Here is a 17,880-nt window from a genome sequence, read left to right on the forward strand (position 1 = left end):
AGTGCTTACTTGTGTTTTTAATTAATAAGGAATTTATGTCTTGGGCTCGTGCCCAACGTCCACTTTTGATAGAGTAGGATTGCTAACTAGCATTTGGGTTCTTTTAAAACATAAAGCAAGTTACCTTAAACACTGTGCTTTCTAGACCCTTCATAATCTTTGTGCAAAATCGTATTGATAGGCCAGTCTGGGTGGATTCTGGGGGAAAGAGGTGGTTTTGAGTCTATTGATTCAGACATTTTAAAGTCAGACATTTGAGCTAATGATGAAGAGTTACAGCGGGTGTCACATTTTTTTATTAGATTTTTTTGCATATTGCTTTATTGTGTATTTTTTCTGAAGTACTTTGCCTTTGTACTAGGATATATTTGTTTACAGTTAAGAAAACACCTGGCCAAGTGTTAGGTGTTGGGAGGGAAAAAGATGACTATGAACTTGTGACCTTGTAGGTGGTCACAAGATACTTCAGAAACCTTGAGCTTCCTTCCTGATGGAAATTATGTCATGAGTTTAAGGGAGAAATCAGGGAAGGCTTTTTGGAAGAGGAGGTGATCCCTGAAGTGTTTGGATAGGCAGAAAGTGAGGGATGCTGACTCCAAACTGAGGGAAGGCATGGCCAACAGTGGCTCCCAAATTAATGGTTTCAACCAGTGCATATTTATCATCTCACAGTTTCTGTGGGTCAGGAATCAGGTACGGCTTAGCTGGGTACTCTGCTTCATGATCTCTTGTGAGACCACAGTTAAGGTGTCAGTCAAGGTTTGAGTCTCATCTGAAGGCTCGACTGGGGAAGTGTACCCACTTCTGAGCTCACGTTGTTGTTGGGAGCATTGAGTTCCTTGAGGGTTTTGGACTGAGGGCCTCCGTACCTTACTGACCGAGTGACAGGCTCCTGTGTTTACCATGAAAGGAGGGATGGTTGCAGTTGAAGTGCAGTGGACTGTTCCGCCAGCAGGCCCTGTGGGTCTTCCTCCTGGTGACCTCAGAATGCAGGACCACCTGGTTACTCAGGTACCTGGACAGCACAGAGCAAAGCCCTCAATAGCATCCTTGAAGGCTGAGGGCTCAGAGGCGGCCAGTGGCCTTCGCAGAGACCTCATTCTGCACAGCAGCTGGGTCCCCATACATTTGGGGACCTATTTTGGGACCCTTTGCTCATCATTTTATACCTTGCAGTGTCCAGTAATGTTTGTGAGTCAAATGTTCTTGCTGGGGTGTACGGTCACATCAGATACTTCTATTTATGACTCTTAAGAAGTTTCGTTCAGTCCTGTTTCCCCAGCACCTATCTCTCCTGAGTAAAGTAGTTAGTGACCCTTGAACTCAAACTTCAGTGTGTCAGGGGAGCTGTTGAGTGATAGGCATCTAATTTAAAGGTGGGACTTTGAAAGAGGAAACTATCACTTTATGTGGAAGTAACCTGCATCTGTTTGGTTATACTTTGGGGTTTATTTTAGAGGGGTTCACACCCGCCTGTATTGAATATTTTTTGTAGGAATATGTCCATTTCTTCTAGATTGACCAGTTTGTTGGAATAGAGTTGCTCATAGTACTTTTTTATGATTCTTTGTGTTTCTTTGGGGTCTGTTGTTATTTCGCCTCTTTCATTTCTGATTTTGTTTATTTGGGTCCTCCCTCTTTGCTTCTTGGTGAGCCTGGCTAGAGGTTCATCAATCTTGTTCATCCTTTCAAAGAACCAGCTTTTGGTTTTATTGATCTTTTGTATTTTTTTTGGTCTCTATGTCATTTATTTCTGCTCTGATCTTTATTATTTCCTTCTGCTCACTCTGGGATTTTCTTGTTGCTCTTTTCTAATTCTTCAAGTTGCAGAGTTAGATGGTTTATTACCAGTATTTCTTGTTTTTTGAGGTAGGACTGTAATGCTATGAACCTCCCTCTCAACACTGCTTTCACTGTGTCCCAAAGATTTTGGATTGTGTGTTTTCATTGTCATTTGTTTCCAGGATGTTTTTTAATTTCTTCTTTGATCTCTTTGGTAACCCACTCATTGTTTAATAGTATGCTATTCAGCTTCCAAGTGTTTGAATTATTGTGATTGTTTTTATTGTTTGAATATTTTTAAAATGACATTTCTAACAAGCTATTCCTCCCTTTTTATTTTTTCAGATCACACACCCAGCTGGCTGCATGTCTCAGTTTATTAAGTTCTTTGGAGAACAGATCCTCATTCTTTGGAAATTTGCCTTACTTAGAAAGCGCATTCTGATATTTTCTCCCCCTCCTGTGGGTGTCGTGTGCTATCGAGGTAACTAGAGGCCAATGTCAGAGGCTCTTCCTGAGTTCCCCAGGGCAAATGCTTGAGTCCTTCCATTGTTGACCAAGTTCAGAAGGTTCTGGGCCACAATAAGGGAGGGGGCCAGAGTTTTAAGCCTGGAGTGACCTGGTTGGATCTGGATTTAGAACGTGGACTCGTGGCAATGCAGAAAATGCACTGGGTGATGTGCCAGGGTCCCGTGACAGATAAGGGTCTGGATTAGAGCAGAGAAGATGGATTGTAGTTAAGAGATAAGCTTGACAGCATTTGGTGTGTGGCTGGGTTGTAAGGTTCTGATATGTGTGAGGTTGTAATGGAGGAAGAGTCTAGGGCAGTGGTCGGTAAACTCATTAGTCAACAGAGCCAAATATCAACAGTACAATGATTGAAATTTCTTTTGAAAGCCAAATTTTTTAAATTTAAACTATATAGGTAGGTACATTGTTATTAACTTAATTAGGGTACTCCTAAGGCTTAGGAAGAGCCACACTCAAGGGGCCAAAATGCTGCATGTGGCTCGTGAGCTGCAGTTTGCCAACCACGGGTCTAGGATGACAAGGATGTTGGGGCCACCAGATGGGGACTGAGGAGGAGCAGGTGGTATGAGAGTGAACTTTGGACATGGTGAGTGTGTGCTGTGAGGCCTTCTCCAGATGTCCACCAGGCACTGGTGTAGTTGGGTCAGGACCCTGGGGGAATGTTGGGCTGATCACCATATGATGGACAGCATCCATGGGGAGAGGGAGAGAAGAGAAGCTCAGGAAGTGAACCATAAGGAGGAAGACAGAAGGTCTTCCTGAGGTGGGACTGTCAGGAGGAAGGGGCCAGAAGGTGGAGGTCATAGTAGGTGTGAATGTTGAGGAGGTCAGGTCAGCAGCGCCCCGTCCTACGCAAGCCCTAGCATAGGGAAGACTGAGACCTGCCCACTGGGTCTCGTAGACCATCACTGGCGTGGCCTTGAGGACCTCAGTTCTGCTGCGGTACCTAACAGGCTCCTATCACCTCCTTGGAATCAGGACCACCCGCTACTCAGACGCCTGGGCAGCATAGAGCAAAGCCTTCCATAGCATCCTTGGAGGCTAAGGGCTCAGAGAGGGCCGGCGGCTTCGCAGGCGGAGGGGCTGGGAGGGACAGACTTTCCCCTCACTGTCTCCGTCCCCACAGTATACTGCTGCTGCTGCCTGGCCAACGTCTCCCTGCCCGGCCTCGGGGGCACCATTCCCGAGTCCAAGCCTTTCTTCTATGTGAACGTGGCTGACATTGAGAACCTGGAGGTAGAGGTGTCCTATGTGGCCTGTGAGTACGGAGCTCTCCCCGCCTCCTGCCCACACGCCCCTGCCCCGAGTACTTTCCACAGCTTCCCGGCTCCCCAGGGGCCCTTCTCAGGGACTCAGGCTCCTGAGCTCCTGTTCCCCGGTGGGTGGGCTGGTGCCCTCGGTGACGGCCTCCGGGTCCAGCTCCTGCCCTCGGGTCTCACAGGCACCACGGAGAAGATTTTCGAGGAGAAGCGGGAGCTGTACGATGTCTACGTGGACAACCAGAATGTGAAGACACACCACGACCACCTGCAGCCCCTGCTGAAGATCAACAGCGCCGACCGGGAGAAGTACCGGCGGCTCAACGAGCAGAGGTAGAGCCCAGGCAGCCCCGGCAGTGCCCTCAGGGAGATGTCCCCAGGTGGGACTCCTGGACCGGGTCTCTGCCATCCCTTCCAGCCCACCCCTCCCCTCAGAGCATATGGCAGGCCTGGGCAATGGGCGGTGATGAAGCGGGGCCCAGCACAGCCTCCTGATAGCATAGCAGATTGCGTGGGGAGCTGCTTTCTAATGGACTTGAATCTGCAGAGCAGAGGCCAGGCCTGGAGCATTTGGCGTGTGCACCACAGTACCGAGCTGCTTCATAATGCTCTGCAGTTCACTGTCCTGCACAACCAGTGGCCTCATTAGCATCCCACCTGATGGGCAAATGGGAAGGATTGCCACTTGCTTGAGGTGACACAGGGCCAGACCCGGCCCTGGACCCAGGGTTTGACTCCCAGTCCTATTTATTCATGTCCGGCCCCTTCTCTCCCTGCCTTTGGATGGGGGACCTGCTCTGGGTCCTCCTCGTTCCTGGGTGGAAGTGGTCTGTGTGGACGCCCTCACGATGACCTTGCCGATGACAGAGACCTTGCAGCCCTGCAGAGTCTCATGGTGCTTCCCTACAACAGGCAGACGCTGCTGTACTCCCAGGAGGTGGAGGGGGACTACGGCCCATGTGAAGAGGACCTCTTTGTGCTGTAAGTCGCTGGGCTGGGCTGTGGGGCCTCCCTGAGGGCTCCATTAGCACCAGCGCTGTACGCTGGATCCCTCCCAGGTCACGCTGCAGGCCAGGGAGGTCCCTCATTGCTTCTGCCCATGTAAGAAATATACAAACCTGTAGGTAATTTTTGACTTTGAGCCAAACAATTGCTGGGAAGCAAAATCTCAAATGCTCTGGAGAATGGCAGTTTTGCAGCTTATTTTATGCATTAGAATTAAAGGAGGAGACGGAAGGACGGTGCCTGAAGCCCACTGATTGTGTGTTTTCCGAGCTACATGACAACAGTGGACGAGCTCACATAAGGCAGAGTCCGACCTTTGCTGAGGAGCTGTGGGCCTGGGGGGGGACTGCCTGCCGTGACCTGCCCAGTTAGGATCTGGTGGTCAGACCATCCCATGGGGTCACTTTTGGTCAGTGAGCTTGTCAGGCTGCCATGTGCCCCCAAGCTTGTCAGGTTAACTGCACGTCCCCTTTTTCCTTCCCACTGCCCAGGGCACTCAGAGCTGGGCTCCATACAGTCAGCCCGGAACCCCGACATGCTATTAGTGGGGGGCCCAGAGGAGCTAAGGAAAAAAGCAGGGGAAGATCATTAAGAGGAAATGGGGTCCTGGGGTTTGTCCTGTTGGGCATTTGCAGGATGGTCACTGCATAGGAGCTGTTTGTCCCTCAGGACTCAGGGACTTCTCCTCCGCTGCTGCCTTTGAGTAGAGCAGTTCTTTGCACTGAATCTTATGGGATAATCTGAAAATTTAACCCCTGAACCTAATGAAATCATGCCCCCCCAGATCTGTTGGTGGTCAGGGTGGGAGCCCAGCCTGTATCCCTCAGAGCATCGGCTTCATTCCTGAGCAGCTTTGAACTAGCGCTCAGTGAGGAGAACAGAGGTGCGGCTGCTTCCTGTGCCCCGTCCTGGGTGGGGTGTGGTCTCCCTGCGCCCTGTTCTGGATTGGGTGGGGGGTGGGGGGGAGAGCTTGCAGTGAGAACCCTCTATGACTTTGGTGTTGAAAATGTAATATTGATATTTCAACAAAGTGCAGGACTGTGATCCTGATAAAGTGTTGAGGTGTCAGAGTACCTGGGAATGGTCTCCTCAAGGGTTGACACCTTCCCTGGTACCTGGAGTTCCTGGGCGTCCACAGCGTCCTTGGCCATGATGGCCGTTGCAGAGCCCGCCCGAGAGCACTGTGGGACCCAGCCGAGCAGCCTGGGCACCGAATGCCTTCTCTGGGCACGGTTCACATATTCCTGTGGCTCTGCAAATCAGTGACATGAGAGCATGCTCTGAATAATGTTTAAAAAGTAATCAAAGGGAAACAGACACCAAGGATGATGGTCAGCTGTGGCAGTGCTGGTTCCTGCAGCGTGGCTCGGTGTCTCCCTCACCTGTCACGCGCAGCCTTGCTGGTTTCAGAGCGCCCCACGCCCACCGCAGCTCCTCCGAGCTGCACCTTTAACGTGGGCATCCGTGTGGGCCAGCGAGGCCTGCAGAGGCCCAGGCGTCAGTCGTTTCAGAGCCTCCTGCCGCCGCTGTTACCCAGCCCAGGCTCAGAAGGTGCATTTGTTTCTCTCTGAAGGGCCTGACCTCAGAACTGGAGCTCCATTGTTGTCTTAACTCCCCTGTGACTAAGCACAGAGAGGAACACAGCACGCCCCCCCCTCCCCCAGACTGTTTAACCTTCTGGTCCCCTCCCAGCAGGCCATCACTTGCTCAGAGATTCCCCTGATCATACCGGGATTAATGCCAGTGTTTTCTTTGCAAACCTTAGTCGTACTTGAATAACCCTTCCGTTTAACTTTGGTCCTGTTTTCTTTTTTAAAAGAGATTTCTGACTTTTTGAAACCATTGAAAGGTATATTCAACAAGACAGTGTGGCCTGGTTCCCCAGGCGGGACTCTCTGGTGAGCTTCTTGTCTTTTCTGCCCTCCCTCTTCTGTGTCTCGTCTCGGGAATGCAGGTTTTTCCTCGAGCAAAACAACCGGATATTCCAGACGCTGCTGGAGGTGTCCGCCAGTCAGGACAAAACTCTGACAGCCGAGCATGCGCGGGGCATGGGCCTGGACCCCCAGGGCGACCGCAGCTTCCTCATGGACCTGCTGGAGGCCTACGGCATCGATGTCATGTTGGTCATCGACAACCCCTGCTGCCCATAGGAGTGGAGCCGGGCTGGTGAGCTGTTCGCGGGACTCCGCCAGGCCCCCGAGGGCTCACTTTTTATTAAGTGGACACAAAGGGGATATTGTTTATACTTTCCAACCGATGTAATTTTTGCAATCGCCGTTCTTCCCTTGCTCTGGAGAGGTGAGATGAGACTGCCGTGGTCTGTGTGCTGCTTCGGCAGGACGCTGGAGTCTGCCGCCTTCTCCCAGAGTTGCTGCCTGCTTTGGTCTCGGGTGTTCTCATCAGCGTTGACTTTCTCCTCTCCTTGTTGAATGCCCTGAGATGCGGCAAAGGCCAAGTGTCGCTAGGAGTGGGCTGATCTCTGGAGACACAGGTGGACTGTTCCGGAACTCTGTGTGGCCTGTGGCCTGCAATGGATTCAAGGATGAGACCACGTCTTCCCTAAGTGTGGTCGTGGGTGTCCCCCGTGGCGGAAGCTAGACCAGGTGACCTTTCAAGGTCATCAGTTCTGAGAGTCCAGGCTGGGGGTGAGATCCATTTTCCTGTTCATTAGGACAAATCTGTGTCTTCCTGTGAGTAGAGGTCTGAGTGGGACAGAAGGATGTTTCCGACCCCGAGTACGAGCTTCTCCTGGGACCGGGCGACAGGGAGAGGCTCCTTGTCAGTCAGCCTAGACTCCTCCCAGTTCTTGGCGGCCACTCAGTGCAGGAGTCCTCCTCCTCAGAATCCCCCTCTCGGGATGGGTTGGCAAATTCATTTTCCAATTCAGTCTCAAGGGCTACCCATCCTCTTGGAATAATTTGGGTATTTTTAAAGAGTAGCATTTGTTGCCCAAAGATGGAGGAATTGAGGTGCAGGATAGAAGATGTTCCTTCATCCGGGTGAGCCCTCTGGAGGCGTGACCAGGAGACTCGGATCAAAGCAGAGCCTCCCTGGCTTCTGTAATCCAGCCGGGATCCGAGCTGGTTAACACCGAGCTGAGAGCACATTAGCAAGACCGTGGGCTGGCATGGAGCCTCAGAGCTCCTCCTGCAGAGAGGATGTTCCTTGAGCTAAGTAACTGGGGACAGGGACCTATCAGGTTTGTTAGCAAATATGACAGTGCCTTTCCCGGGAGAGCGTTCGGGAACCGAGGTATCAGGTGAGTTTCTGCTTTCCTCTCAGAGGTTTCGGTCCGGACAGCTCCCATCGGTCCCTGCCTGTTCGCTTTGGCTGGGCGTTCTATGGATGGATGTCAGCTTCGGTGAGGTAGCGATTGTGACATAGGAAGCCGGCTCCTGTGAGTAGTCTTAGGGCTGTAATTTAGGATTTTGACTTAAGGAAATAATTCCTTCCCCTACCCCTTTCCTGCCTGGCTGTTACCGGAATAGCCATCAGTGTGTCGTATCTGTGGCCAGGCTAATGCACACAGCAGAGAGAAATAACCTTCCAATGGGTGAGTCGCATGACTGAGCTGTTTTCACTGTGGCTCCTTCCGAAGGAATTCAAGGCTACAGAAATGCACACGTGGGACCGCCAACAGGCATCGAGTCATCAAGGCAGTGCCTTTTCTGTAAATATGTAAATAAGCGTGGGCATTGAAATGTAGACCGTGCAGTACATTTCTCTCCCTGCAGTCATGTCAATAGTATGTGTGTTTATAGAAGAAAACATCCGTGTGCAAGCGGGAGCTGCCCTGCCGTTTTCCTAGAGGAGCGCCCTCTCTCAGCTCGGGGCGGCCTTCTCACCGGGCCGAGTCCTGGTTACTGTCGGTGGTGTGCAGAAGGTTCAGGGGTGCAAAGCTGGGGTGGGTGGCTGGAGCAGGGGTGGGGGTGGAAGGGCAGGGCAGATTCCCGTGGAGGACACGGGCAGACGCTGTTTCTGTGGAACTGGGGAGTGTGTTGGAAGAATGCCTTTTCAGCACTTCGGCTCCAGTCTGTGCATGCGAACACTTGTGTCTGTGATCTTATAAACTCGGAGCTCGGAAGTGCTGAGGTACAGGTGGTGGGGTGAAAATGAGGCTCCTGGAGTTCCCTTTGAATGGTGGGTCAGGGGCTCTGGGCTTCGCTCAACTCACTGCTGTGGGCAGCCATCTGTCTGGCATGTCCGTGCGCCCACCCTCATGCCATGTAGGGGTCTGGGGTCTGGGTGCCCCAGTGGGGAACATACATACGAGGCTGTGCCATGTCTTAGGTCATGGGGAACCTGGCCCCAGCTGACCCCAAAGCGGAACTTGTCTGTCCCCTCCCTGCTGGCCTTCCCCGCCCTGCAGCTTCCTCATGGGACTAGAAAGGGGGTGTGGTGCCACCTCTGCTTGGCTGACCAGCGTGCACACTGGCTCTGTATTCCCTTTGTAGCGGTTTCTCATCTCCCGAGCATTTCTTGCTTCAATTGAGATGTGGAGGTTCCCCTTTGAAAGCTTGCTGTGGACCTGTCATCCCCCTGCCTCCTCCCCACTGTCTCGCGTGGGCAGCCCAGCCCAGCATGATTTGCTGCCTGTTTCCTAGAAGGGGAATGAGTTTGTGAGGTCTGAGGCAGGAATCCTTGGGTGGCGGCGGCAGAAGCTGGAAGCCACCTGGGTTTGGTTTTCTGTCCCTGTTGAAATACTGAGAAACCATCACTTTCGTCTGGAAGATGTTGGTGAGCATCCTTTGAGGTCCTGCCTTCCCGGTCTGTAAGCTGGGAGTGGGGGGGCAGGGATGCCTATCGCGACCACTGACCTGGAACCTGTTGGAAACTTAACCTGGGGTGTGGCCCCTTGACTTAGAGCTGTTGCTGGAGCAAGCCCTCCCTGGCCCCACTGGCCGGGTCCCTTGGGCAACTTTCAGCCTGAGCTTGTGTCGTGCTGGGAGCCGGGAACCATCCTGGGAAGTGCTGACCGGAGATTCCTGGACTGCGCTGACATCCTGAGGTCGTGTTGGAAGAAACTCCAGGTTGCGAGAATCCTGGTGAGGCCTAATCCAGGCGTGGGGGTTACTGATGTTAAAGTGGGTTTTTCCAGTTTGCAGGCTTGGCAGATGGCAGTAGTCAGCCTTTGCCGCCATGTCCAGTTGTCCTCTAGCTCGGGACTGCCTTTGGAAGGAGTCAGAAATGGTCGGGCTTATCGCCTACCAATTGAAGTCTGGGCCACGTTGTTTGTTGAGAATTTGCTTTGGCTTTCGTGGAGCATGACGTTCTGCCCAGTTGGGGCCCTGGGCCTCAGTAAATTGTGACTCCATGAGTTAGGAGGCATGTGCCTCCCAAATCCTTCATCCATGCGACACCTCTTCTTGCAGTTGGCTGGGGCAGGGAAGCCGAATTCAGGGATGTATTTATTGGTGGAAATAAGTTAGCATAGGAATTTGCATCTATAACTTGACCTTGTTTGGTTCCATGTGAAAGTCGAGATGGGGAATTTAAGTGTAGCATGGGGTGTAGGTAATTCTAAATACCGTGTGTGAAGATTCATTTATCAGTGTAACGGCCTGTGATATTTTAGCTAGAGGATAAAGACAAAGCTCAATTAAATCACAGCTCAATCACTGTTTCTCCTGCTGGTGGCGAGGAGGAGGAGCCAGCTATTTGTCTTGATACATCGAGAGCCCTTTAGGCACAAATAAAAGAGGAGATTATTCACCTTTAAACTGTGGCCTTTAGGGAAACTTTTGCAAAGGGCAGTAACAAATTAACCTTTTAATGGTGGTATAGGAGCCCTCCAGGGAAGAGGCCGGAACCGGACCTCAGGGACCTTTTTTTGTTTGTTTTTCTGGTGTGTTTTTTATGAAACGACAGGGCCCAGGGAATGGACTAAGATGCTTTCTCCAGGCCCAGAGCAGCTCATTCTTGCAGAGGTACAGGAGGGGAGGAAATCATAAGACATTGTTCTGATTGGCAGTGAACTTGCCTTAGTGTGATGACAGAAAACAGCAAGAAAGTTAATCTAGGGACCAACACGCATGCACAGCTTTATCTCCGTTAGGTTCCTCGCTAGTGGGCGGAGGATCCAAGAAAAGTCCAGTCCCGGGCTTTCCCCTGCCCTGCTCAGCTCCACCATGTTCTGCAGCCAGTGAGGATCCTGCAGACCCAGATGCTTATATCCGCAGGCCCCCCCCCCCCCCCCCCCCCTCCGCATTTCAGGAAAACCGTTTTCTGATTCAGGTAGCAGAAGAGGAGTTAAGAGCTCCTTTTACTCCCAAGTTGTGGATTTTTAATATTCCATTGTGTTACTAATATACCTCTGTTCCCAGGAGCCAGTGGAGTACTGAGTATTATGGGGAAAGGCTAACTGTGAATTAAGTTAATGTTTTTTCTTATAAGAAATGGAAGTTTATTTTTATATCAATATTACTGTGTGATGAAATGAGTATGCAAATGTTAGAATGGAAGGAAATTTCCAAACTGTAATCGTAGAAGAAATGGGCAGTTTGGGAATTTAGAAGCAACTGAGACCCCATGAAAGTTTTATGACTTTAGATGTTTTGGAGAGTGAACAAGGACTGTGAAATCTTTTTCTTATACATATGTTTTTATTCATTTTAGAGAGAGAAGGGAGAGGAATAGAGAAACATTGACCTGCCTCCTTGCATGCCCACTAGTGGGCATGTGCCCTGACCAGGAATTGAACCTGTGACCTCTTGGTTCATGGATTGATGCCCAACCACTGGGCCACCCTGGCTGGGCAGGACTGTGAAATCTAGTCGCACTCTGTAGGAGTTAGACCTGACAGTCCTAGGGAGGGTGACATAGAGTCCCCAACCTAAAGTAAAACTCTCGTACAAAGGGGGGAAATGGAATAATGCTGATTAGGCCTCTTGACTGTGGGAGGCAGTTTTATAACTGGCACTTTAACTCACGTTTGGAGCTGGAGAACAGGGGCAGCTGGATGAAGCTGCACATTAAGAAAGGAAGTCAGCATTTTCTAATGCTGTATAAGTAATGATGGGGAAGTAAAGCTCTGCTTTCATTTCTTCCGTTTATTATAGAAGCTCAGCATAGCATGGGCTTCCAGAGGCAGTAGGCCCTACATTCAGAAACTTGAATTACTTAATGGGAGGTCAGTGTGAATCACCTGTTTGCGGTGGAAAGCCCAGTTAGACTGAAGATCAGTTTGCTTTGCTTTCTAAGGATAGCTGGGAAGGCGGGGCAGGGTATTACAGATTGGCCAGAGATGATCCAAAAAAGGACAAATCTACACAGAGGTCACTGAGTTAGTTGATTGCTAATTTGACATTCGAGTGAAAACTTCCTCTGGGCAAATTAAGCAAAGATAAAAGTATAAACATACTTTTGAAGTGGCATCAGGAAAAGTGTTTCAGTCTAGCGTGCTTAGGAAGATCACAGTGAGGGGAGGTATAGATTCTGGGCTTTTGTCAGACAGGGTGGGAGGGGCCGTTAGGGGTATAGAGTAGAAAACAAAGGTACTATCCTTTATTTACCCCAAGCTTGTGGGCTAAACTTTTTGTGGGTCTGAGAAATAAACCTTTTCTGAAAAAGTTGTAGCTTTGGAAAAGATTTTCCTATTTTTCCCAAGTTAGGAAAAGCACGTCCCTTGTCACCTTAAATGTCCAGCCCCTATTTTGATTAACACCCCAGTATAAGAGTTATAGCAATAAGAGGAACTGAGTCTACTTTTGTTTCAAATCTTTACCTCATCTTATGACATCAGTACGTCAGTTGATAAATTTTACCCTGAGTACTACTGCTTATAGGTATGTTATTCTTGCTCTGTTTTCAATGGTGATAATTTTAAAGGCCTAGAGAAAGTTAGGATTATCCTGAATTTCAAAGTGTTTCTTGAATTGATTTTGTTCTGTGGTACAAATAACATCTGTGTATATCATATCTGTATATATCTGAACCAAGTTGTGTGTAGAGAGGCTGATATAACTATATTTACAGAAAATAATTTTTACAATTAAAATTCACATTTTAACATGAACACGTGTGCGCAGTCCTTTACCTGGTCCAAGAAATGTGTCTGTAATAGGGAGTGACGGCCCAATGCAAGAGCAGAACCCATGGCTGCACGCTGACCTCACTTCCCGCGACAGTGTGGGAAACCCGAGAGCTGGGGCCTGTCCTCCTGGAGGCCAAGGACAGACATTCTCCAGGTAACGGGAACCAAAGCCGGAATAACTGCCATCCGGAGGAGCCAGGACCTCGAACCCCAATCCCATCAGACGACTTCTAGTGGAGGACACCACAGAGACCACAGCCCTTCCGTTTCATGTCGTCTCCCACCAAAGGTTACTTTAAGACGTTCTACTATATTATATGTATATTCACGTATATGTATGATTGAGAAAGATATACATATATATCGTGTGTGTGTGTGTATGTGGACATGAAAGTTTTAGTTTTATCTGATTTTTAAACATGGGCAGTAAATTGCTAACATTGTTGATGTGTTTTTAAGCCAGGCTCCTATTTTCCCAGCTACATGACCATGACATTACCTACTTCCTAAGGCTGCTATGAGAACTGAATCAATCAGTTGCTTATGTAAAGCACCAGACACATAGTAATGGTAACCATGCATGCAAAAGGCTTTACATTAAGTTATTTAATAGAAATAGCCTTATCTTGTGAGTGAAGTTGGTCTGACAGAGGTTTGTACTAAACAGGAGGCGAGGGACTCGGGTTCTCTGGATGCCTCGGCATCCCGGTGTGGCTGACAAGGATGACCCTCTCCTAGCTGCGCGGCTAAATGGCCTTTGCATGCACATTATATGGAAGGACAAGGCAGTACATAAGGAAACCATAGTCTCACAGGATATAGTTTAAATCAGGGCATATTTATATTTAAAGTGACTGAAAATAGTCATCTGGATTAAATATCCTCCCCAATGCTAAGTTCCATTATTTTGATGGAAGGAATAGAAGCCCTGACACACACATGCTGGTTGCCTACCAGATTCCGGCTGGTCCTTTATTCTAGAATCAGGATGTGCTCAGTTCTCCGGCTCATGTGAAAATTTTTCCTTCTACCACAGCATCTCCTCCCCTCCATGGGCAGTGAGTAGGTGATCCTCACTCTGCTTGTTCGGACCCACCTGTTACTTTTTTGTGTGTGACAGAAGCACGGTTTTAAACACGTCTCTGAAGAAGTCACAGGAAAGCCTTGTTTTCTGTGCTCTTCTCACATCGGCTTTTCGTAGCTGCTTTATAAAGCAGGGGTGAGGAAGGTCCGGCCCAGCCAAGGTAATTGTAGGCGGGACTAGAAATTCAATAAATCTAGGAGCTTCTTTTCATAGCAATTATACTTTTTAAGCTGATAATTGTGCATGGCCCCTGAATGATGTTATAAATATCCAAATGGCCTTGGCAGAAATAAGGTCCCCAGCCCTGCTTTAAAGCATCAGACAGCAAGGGGCTCACAGCATACATGCTGCCCTGAAGCTGATTAAGGCTGCCAGTCCCCCTCCCACTTTATAAAAGAAGGCGGCTTCGCATCCATCTTACTGAGGTGCTTTGCCCTCTAGAGTACAAACCTTGGTGAGATTAAAAGCACAGGAAGATGACTGGCTAACAAATCCTTAGCAGGCCAGGAGTTTTTAGTTCTCTGCTTTCAGTCAACTAAAGGGAAATCTCGTCAAGCTTTACAGATCATTGATTTTTGACATATAACAGTGTCACGCAGCTCTTCAAATTCATTTGATGTGCTTAAATCTATAAAAAACGGAACAAGGAATATAGTGTTCATTCCTATTCCATTTTAGCTGCAAATGTGTTCTTGGATAAATGAAATAATTGGATAAAGAACATTCTAATAAAATTAGTTAAATCTTAAAATTAGTTAATTTTTAATTATCAAATTCTTTTATCAATTTTATAAATATAACATTCTGTACTGAGTTAACACTTAAGAACTAAAAAACTCAAGAATAAAAATAGATTGCATTATGATAGCATTCTTTGCTGAAATAGTATGGAAATATACATACAAGGAGAAAAAATTTAAAATTTTCAACTAATATTGTATTTTTTTGTAAATGGATGGATATGTTTAAAAGAGTGAAGTAATGGAATTTATTTCAAAATATCAATATTTACAGGACAGCAGAAAGTACATGCTTTGGCAACTTCCCATGAAAAATTTTAGATGTCAACTTAAAGTGGGACGGGACACCTGGTTTTGGAAAAACTCCTAGGAAGTACACGGCTTTACAACACTGTCCAGGTGAGGCTGGGGGACAGCCTGGAATACAATCACCTGGGGAGGGAGGGAGGCTGTCAGGAAAATGCAGGTTCCTGGGCTCCATCCAGATTGAGTTATGTAAGTTTGGGTTGGACCCCCAAGTAAGTCAATTTTCAACATGCACCCCAGCTGGCTGTCATGCAAACTAACATTGAAAACATTTAATAAACACTGCTTAAACAAAAAGGAGTATTTTACAGTATTTCAGCCCAGGCTGAAGAGGGAAACACTGCACCTACAGTTTAGGGTTGAGAATCGACCTGAAACAAGCCAAGTCAGAGCTCACCAAGCAGCGCCCAGGGGAGGCCTGCAGCCAGGACTTGGGGGCAGAAAGTCCTAGGGTTGCCCAAGGACAGACAGATGGAGGGAGTCTAGGAGCCTGCTTGCCACTGCAGTTGTATTTGGGGAGATAACAAAGTCTAGCCTAGTCCTCTTCCAGCCGCTGTGTGTGAGTGTCCTTGAACTTAGCTGGGGGAAGGACTGTCTCAGAGTCGAAAGCATGCGCTAATGGAAAGCAGGTGGGCAGAGCAGACTTCGGGAAGCACTGTGAGGGAAGGGCAGAGGTACTTGCCATGGAAATGCCCTGGGGATCCTCTGACAACACTGTGGGGACAGCTGAGGCATTTGGTCCCACTGGCGGCCTCAGTGCAGTCCTGGGGGCCCATCTCCTGGCTGCTCAGGGGGCTGAGCTCGGCAGCAGTTGCTCTCGCTTCCTCGGGTCACAGAAGAACTGCAGTTTCCGGGGCAGCAGCTTCACCTCCACAGGCATCGCCTCGTACTCCTCACTGTCGATGCTAAAGGAGCCCCCTGTCCCCTGTGAGGAAGAGAGTGTTCAGCTCATACCACACCTGGCAGAGTCCTGTTAGCACCAGAGCAAGTCATTCATCCTCTGAGGATTTAGTCTAATGTTCTTTTAGGAAAATATTTCAATGTCTATTATGGGCATCATGCTGGTTCTGAAAATATCCCAATTCCACCATCCATGAAAAAGGTTATTATTTTATCTCTATCTCCTACCAGAGTATTTTGGGATTTGAGAAGCAAGGTTACAATATTCAAATATATATTAAAAGACAGGGGTCCTGCCACATCTTGGAGGAAGGAATTCATAAACATAGTCATGCTGCAGGTCCTCCTCTGCCCCAGTCTTTCTTAAAGGAGAAGTGAGCAAGACAGCACATTCCCCTAGGAGAGCCATTGTGTGTCCACCTGACTGTTCAAGGTTCCCTTTAGGATTTGCTTAGCTCTGTACTTAAGGTGTAGCAGGCACCACTGCAGAGTCTACAGAGCTTTTCCCTGTCGATGCATTTAACTCGACGTTTCTGTTGAAACTGTGGAGCACTGCAGTCCTTCCTGGGTAAAGCAGGGCAGTCTGCAGCAGCTTATCTCCTGTGGCATCACTAACAATAACCTTACAACTGAGATGGAATTTCCAACTTTTTCCCAATTACATAGATTATTCTCATAGGCTTGGCATTTCACAGAAAAACTTAGTGCCATTCTGAAAACTGCTTCTAAATCCTTCATGACAAGTGTGAAGATAGAATCCACTGTTAACATTTGAAAATGTTCTGGGTGTGATAATACAGTAACGCTTTGCATAATTTACATATCGGGAAAGTTCAGGAGACTGAAGGATCACTTTAGAGAACCTTGGCTTAAAAACATTGATTCTGTCATCTTCCAGGTCTCCCTTGTATGACGCAGAGCCTGGCAAAGTGCTCAGCACATCCCAGGTCCCTAAAGGAGAGGGAAAGCCCAAAGGAAGAAAGAGCTGAGAGCTGTGCCCAGCCAAGCCGCTTACCTCGGGCAGGACCAGGGTGCACTGGCTGGCTTGGAGACACTCGGTGCCCTCAGGACGCAGCTTGGGGTCTCGTACCTTTTTACTTCTGTTAGGGGAAAAGGCAAGCTTGGAAACTAGTACTGGTGACTGCCTTAGACTGCAGGAACATAGCAAGTTCCTTCTGTCTTTTGATGAGGTGAAGGACTTATCTATTGAATACCGTGGGGTTCTGTAATTTTTCCCATGAGAACTCTTGCTCAGCATTCTGGGTTGAGAAGGTCTACTTGCTGTAGAGAGCTGGGCATGTCGTTAGTCCTAATTTTAAATAGTCCACATGTACCCAATTCTTGGGCTGTTAAAAACCCAAAATTCAAAATTAGTACTTTTCCTAAATAATTTCATTCTAAAGTTCTGTTATTTGGTACTTCTTGTGAGTCAACTCTTAAAGGAGAAATTTAATTTAAGGTATATATATACACACACATACTGTATATGAACCATCCATTTTACACTAAGCTCTCTGCTGAGTCTCCATATGAACTGCCTACTTAGCATTATAAATGCTAAATGGCGTTGGAGTCCACTATCCAAAAAACTATCCACACACAGTCCCCCCTCACAGCTAGTCATGGGAAGTAGAAAAAGAACAAAACCTGATCCAAGCAAATTAGTCCATTCTTTTTCATTAACTGACAACAGTAATCAGTTTGCTAGAGCAACTCCACAATGTCCTATTCAGATACCTCGAGGAAACAGACATTACCCGATTTCACCTCCTGTAGAGACCAAAAGGAGACCGTGCTATTGCTGCTGATGCTAGCAGTAATGAGGAGCATAATGACTTCACTTAAGCAAAATGATCGGTTTTTCTTTCTACTTTTGGAGGTCAGTACTAAAGGAGATTTGAATATAGTTGGCCCCACTGGTCAGACTCTTAAGTCACTGTGTGGCTTCTGCACACTCTACAGGGGAAGGAAATGGTTTTCCTTCTTCCTTTTGCTACAGATACAGCAAGTAAGCCAAGGCTGCAGAAGCAGCTGTTCAGCACCTGAAGAATTTGTAGCAAAGGCAAAACACTGTGCTGCCACTACCGGTGCAGATAATGAGGTAACCATGGAGACCCAGCCGCTGCAGGGAAATGCCTAACCCTTCAATGGGCACGAGAGGGAGCTCTGAGCCAAAGCACAGAAAACACCGCTGAGCAGATTACCAGTGAGCATGGTAACAGGCGCTGCACAGAGGCTGTG

The 17,880-nt window shown here is 48.3% G+C and overlaps 2 protein-coding genes across 18 annotated transcripts in view; one reads left to right on the top strand and one right to left on the bottom strand.

The window, feature by feature from the left end:
* The window catches only part of DENND11 (DENN domain containing 11), a 51,405-nt gene that overhangs the window by 25,461 nt on the left and 8,064 nt on the right, over positions 1–17,880 (top strand). Inside the window, exons 5-12 of one of the 5 annotated variants that reach the window (XR_004970937.1) lie at positions 2,128–2,266; positions 3,440–3,571; positions 3,755–3,905; positions 4,485–4,553; positions 6,532–6,743; positions 12,640–12,898; positions 13,646–13,853; positions 14,708–14,830. Coding sequence is in view for 2 of the 5 variants with exons in the window: in XM_036328515.1 (XP_036184408.1) it covers positions 2,128–2,266; positions 3,440–3,571; positions 3,755–3,905; positions 4,485–4,553; positions 6,532–6,727 (687 nt within the window). In the remaining 3 variants the exon portion in view is untranslated. Of the gene's footprint in view, positions 1–2,127; positions 2,267–3,439; positions 3,572–3,754; positions 3,906–4,484; positions 4,554–6,396; positions 12,592–12,639; positions 12,899–13,645; positions 13,854–14,707; positions 14,844–17,880 lie in introns of those variants that run through there. The other 4 variants (XR_004970936.1, XR_004970938.1, XM_036328516.1 and 1 more) reach the window with 4 other exon arrangements.
* AGK (acylglycerol kinase) overlaps positions 14,609–17,880 on the bottom strand; it is a 75,964-nt gene continuing 72,692 nt past the window's right edge. For 12 of the 13 annotated variants that reach the window (XM_036328527.1, XM_036328517.1, XM_036328519.1 and 9 more), the window contains 2 exons: positions 16,655–16,739; positions 14,609–15,664 (listed from right to left, as the gene is read on the bottom strand). In XM_036328527.1, coding sequence (XP_036184420.1) covers positions 15,527–15,664; positions 16,655–16,739 — 223 coding nt within the window. In that variant the 3' untranslated portion in view covers positions 14,609–15,526. Of the gene's footprint in view, positions 15,665–16,654; positions 16,740–16,819; positions 16,986–17,880 lie in introns of those variants that run through there. The other variant, XM_036328532.1, reaches the window with a different exon arrangement.

Source organism: Myotis myotis, unplaced genomic scaffold (genome assembly GCF_014108235.1).
Source record: "Myotis myotis isolate mMyoMyo1 unplaced genomic scaffold, mMyoMyo1.p scaffold_m19_p_11, whole genome shotgun sequence".
Taxonomy (NCBI): domain Eukaryota; kingdom Metazoa; phylum Chordata; class Mammalia; order Chiroptera; family Vespertilionidae; genus Myotis; species Myotis myotis.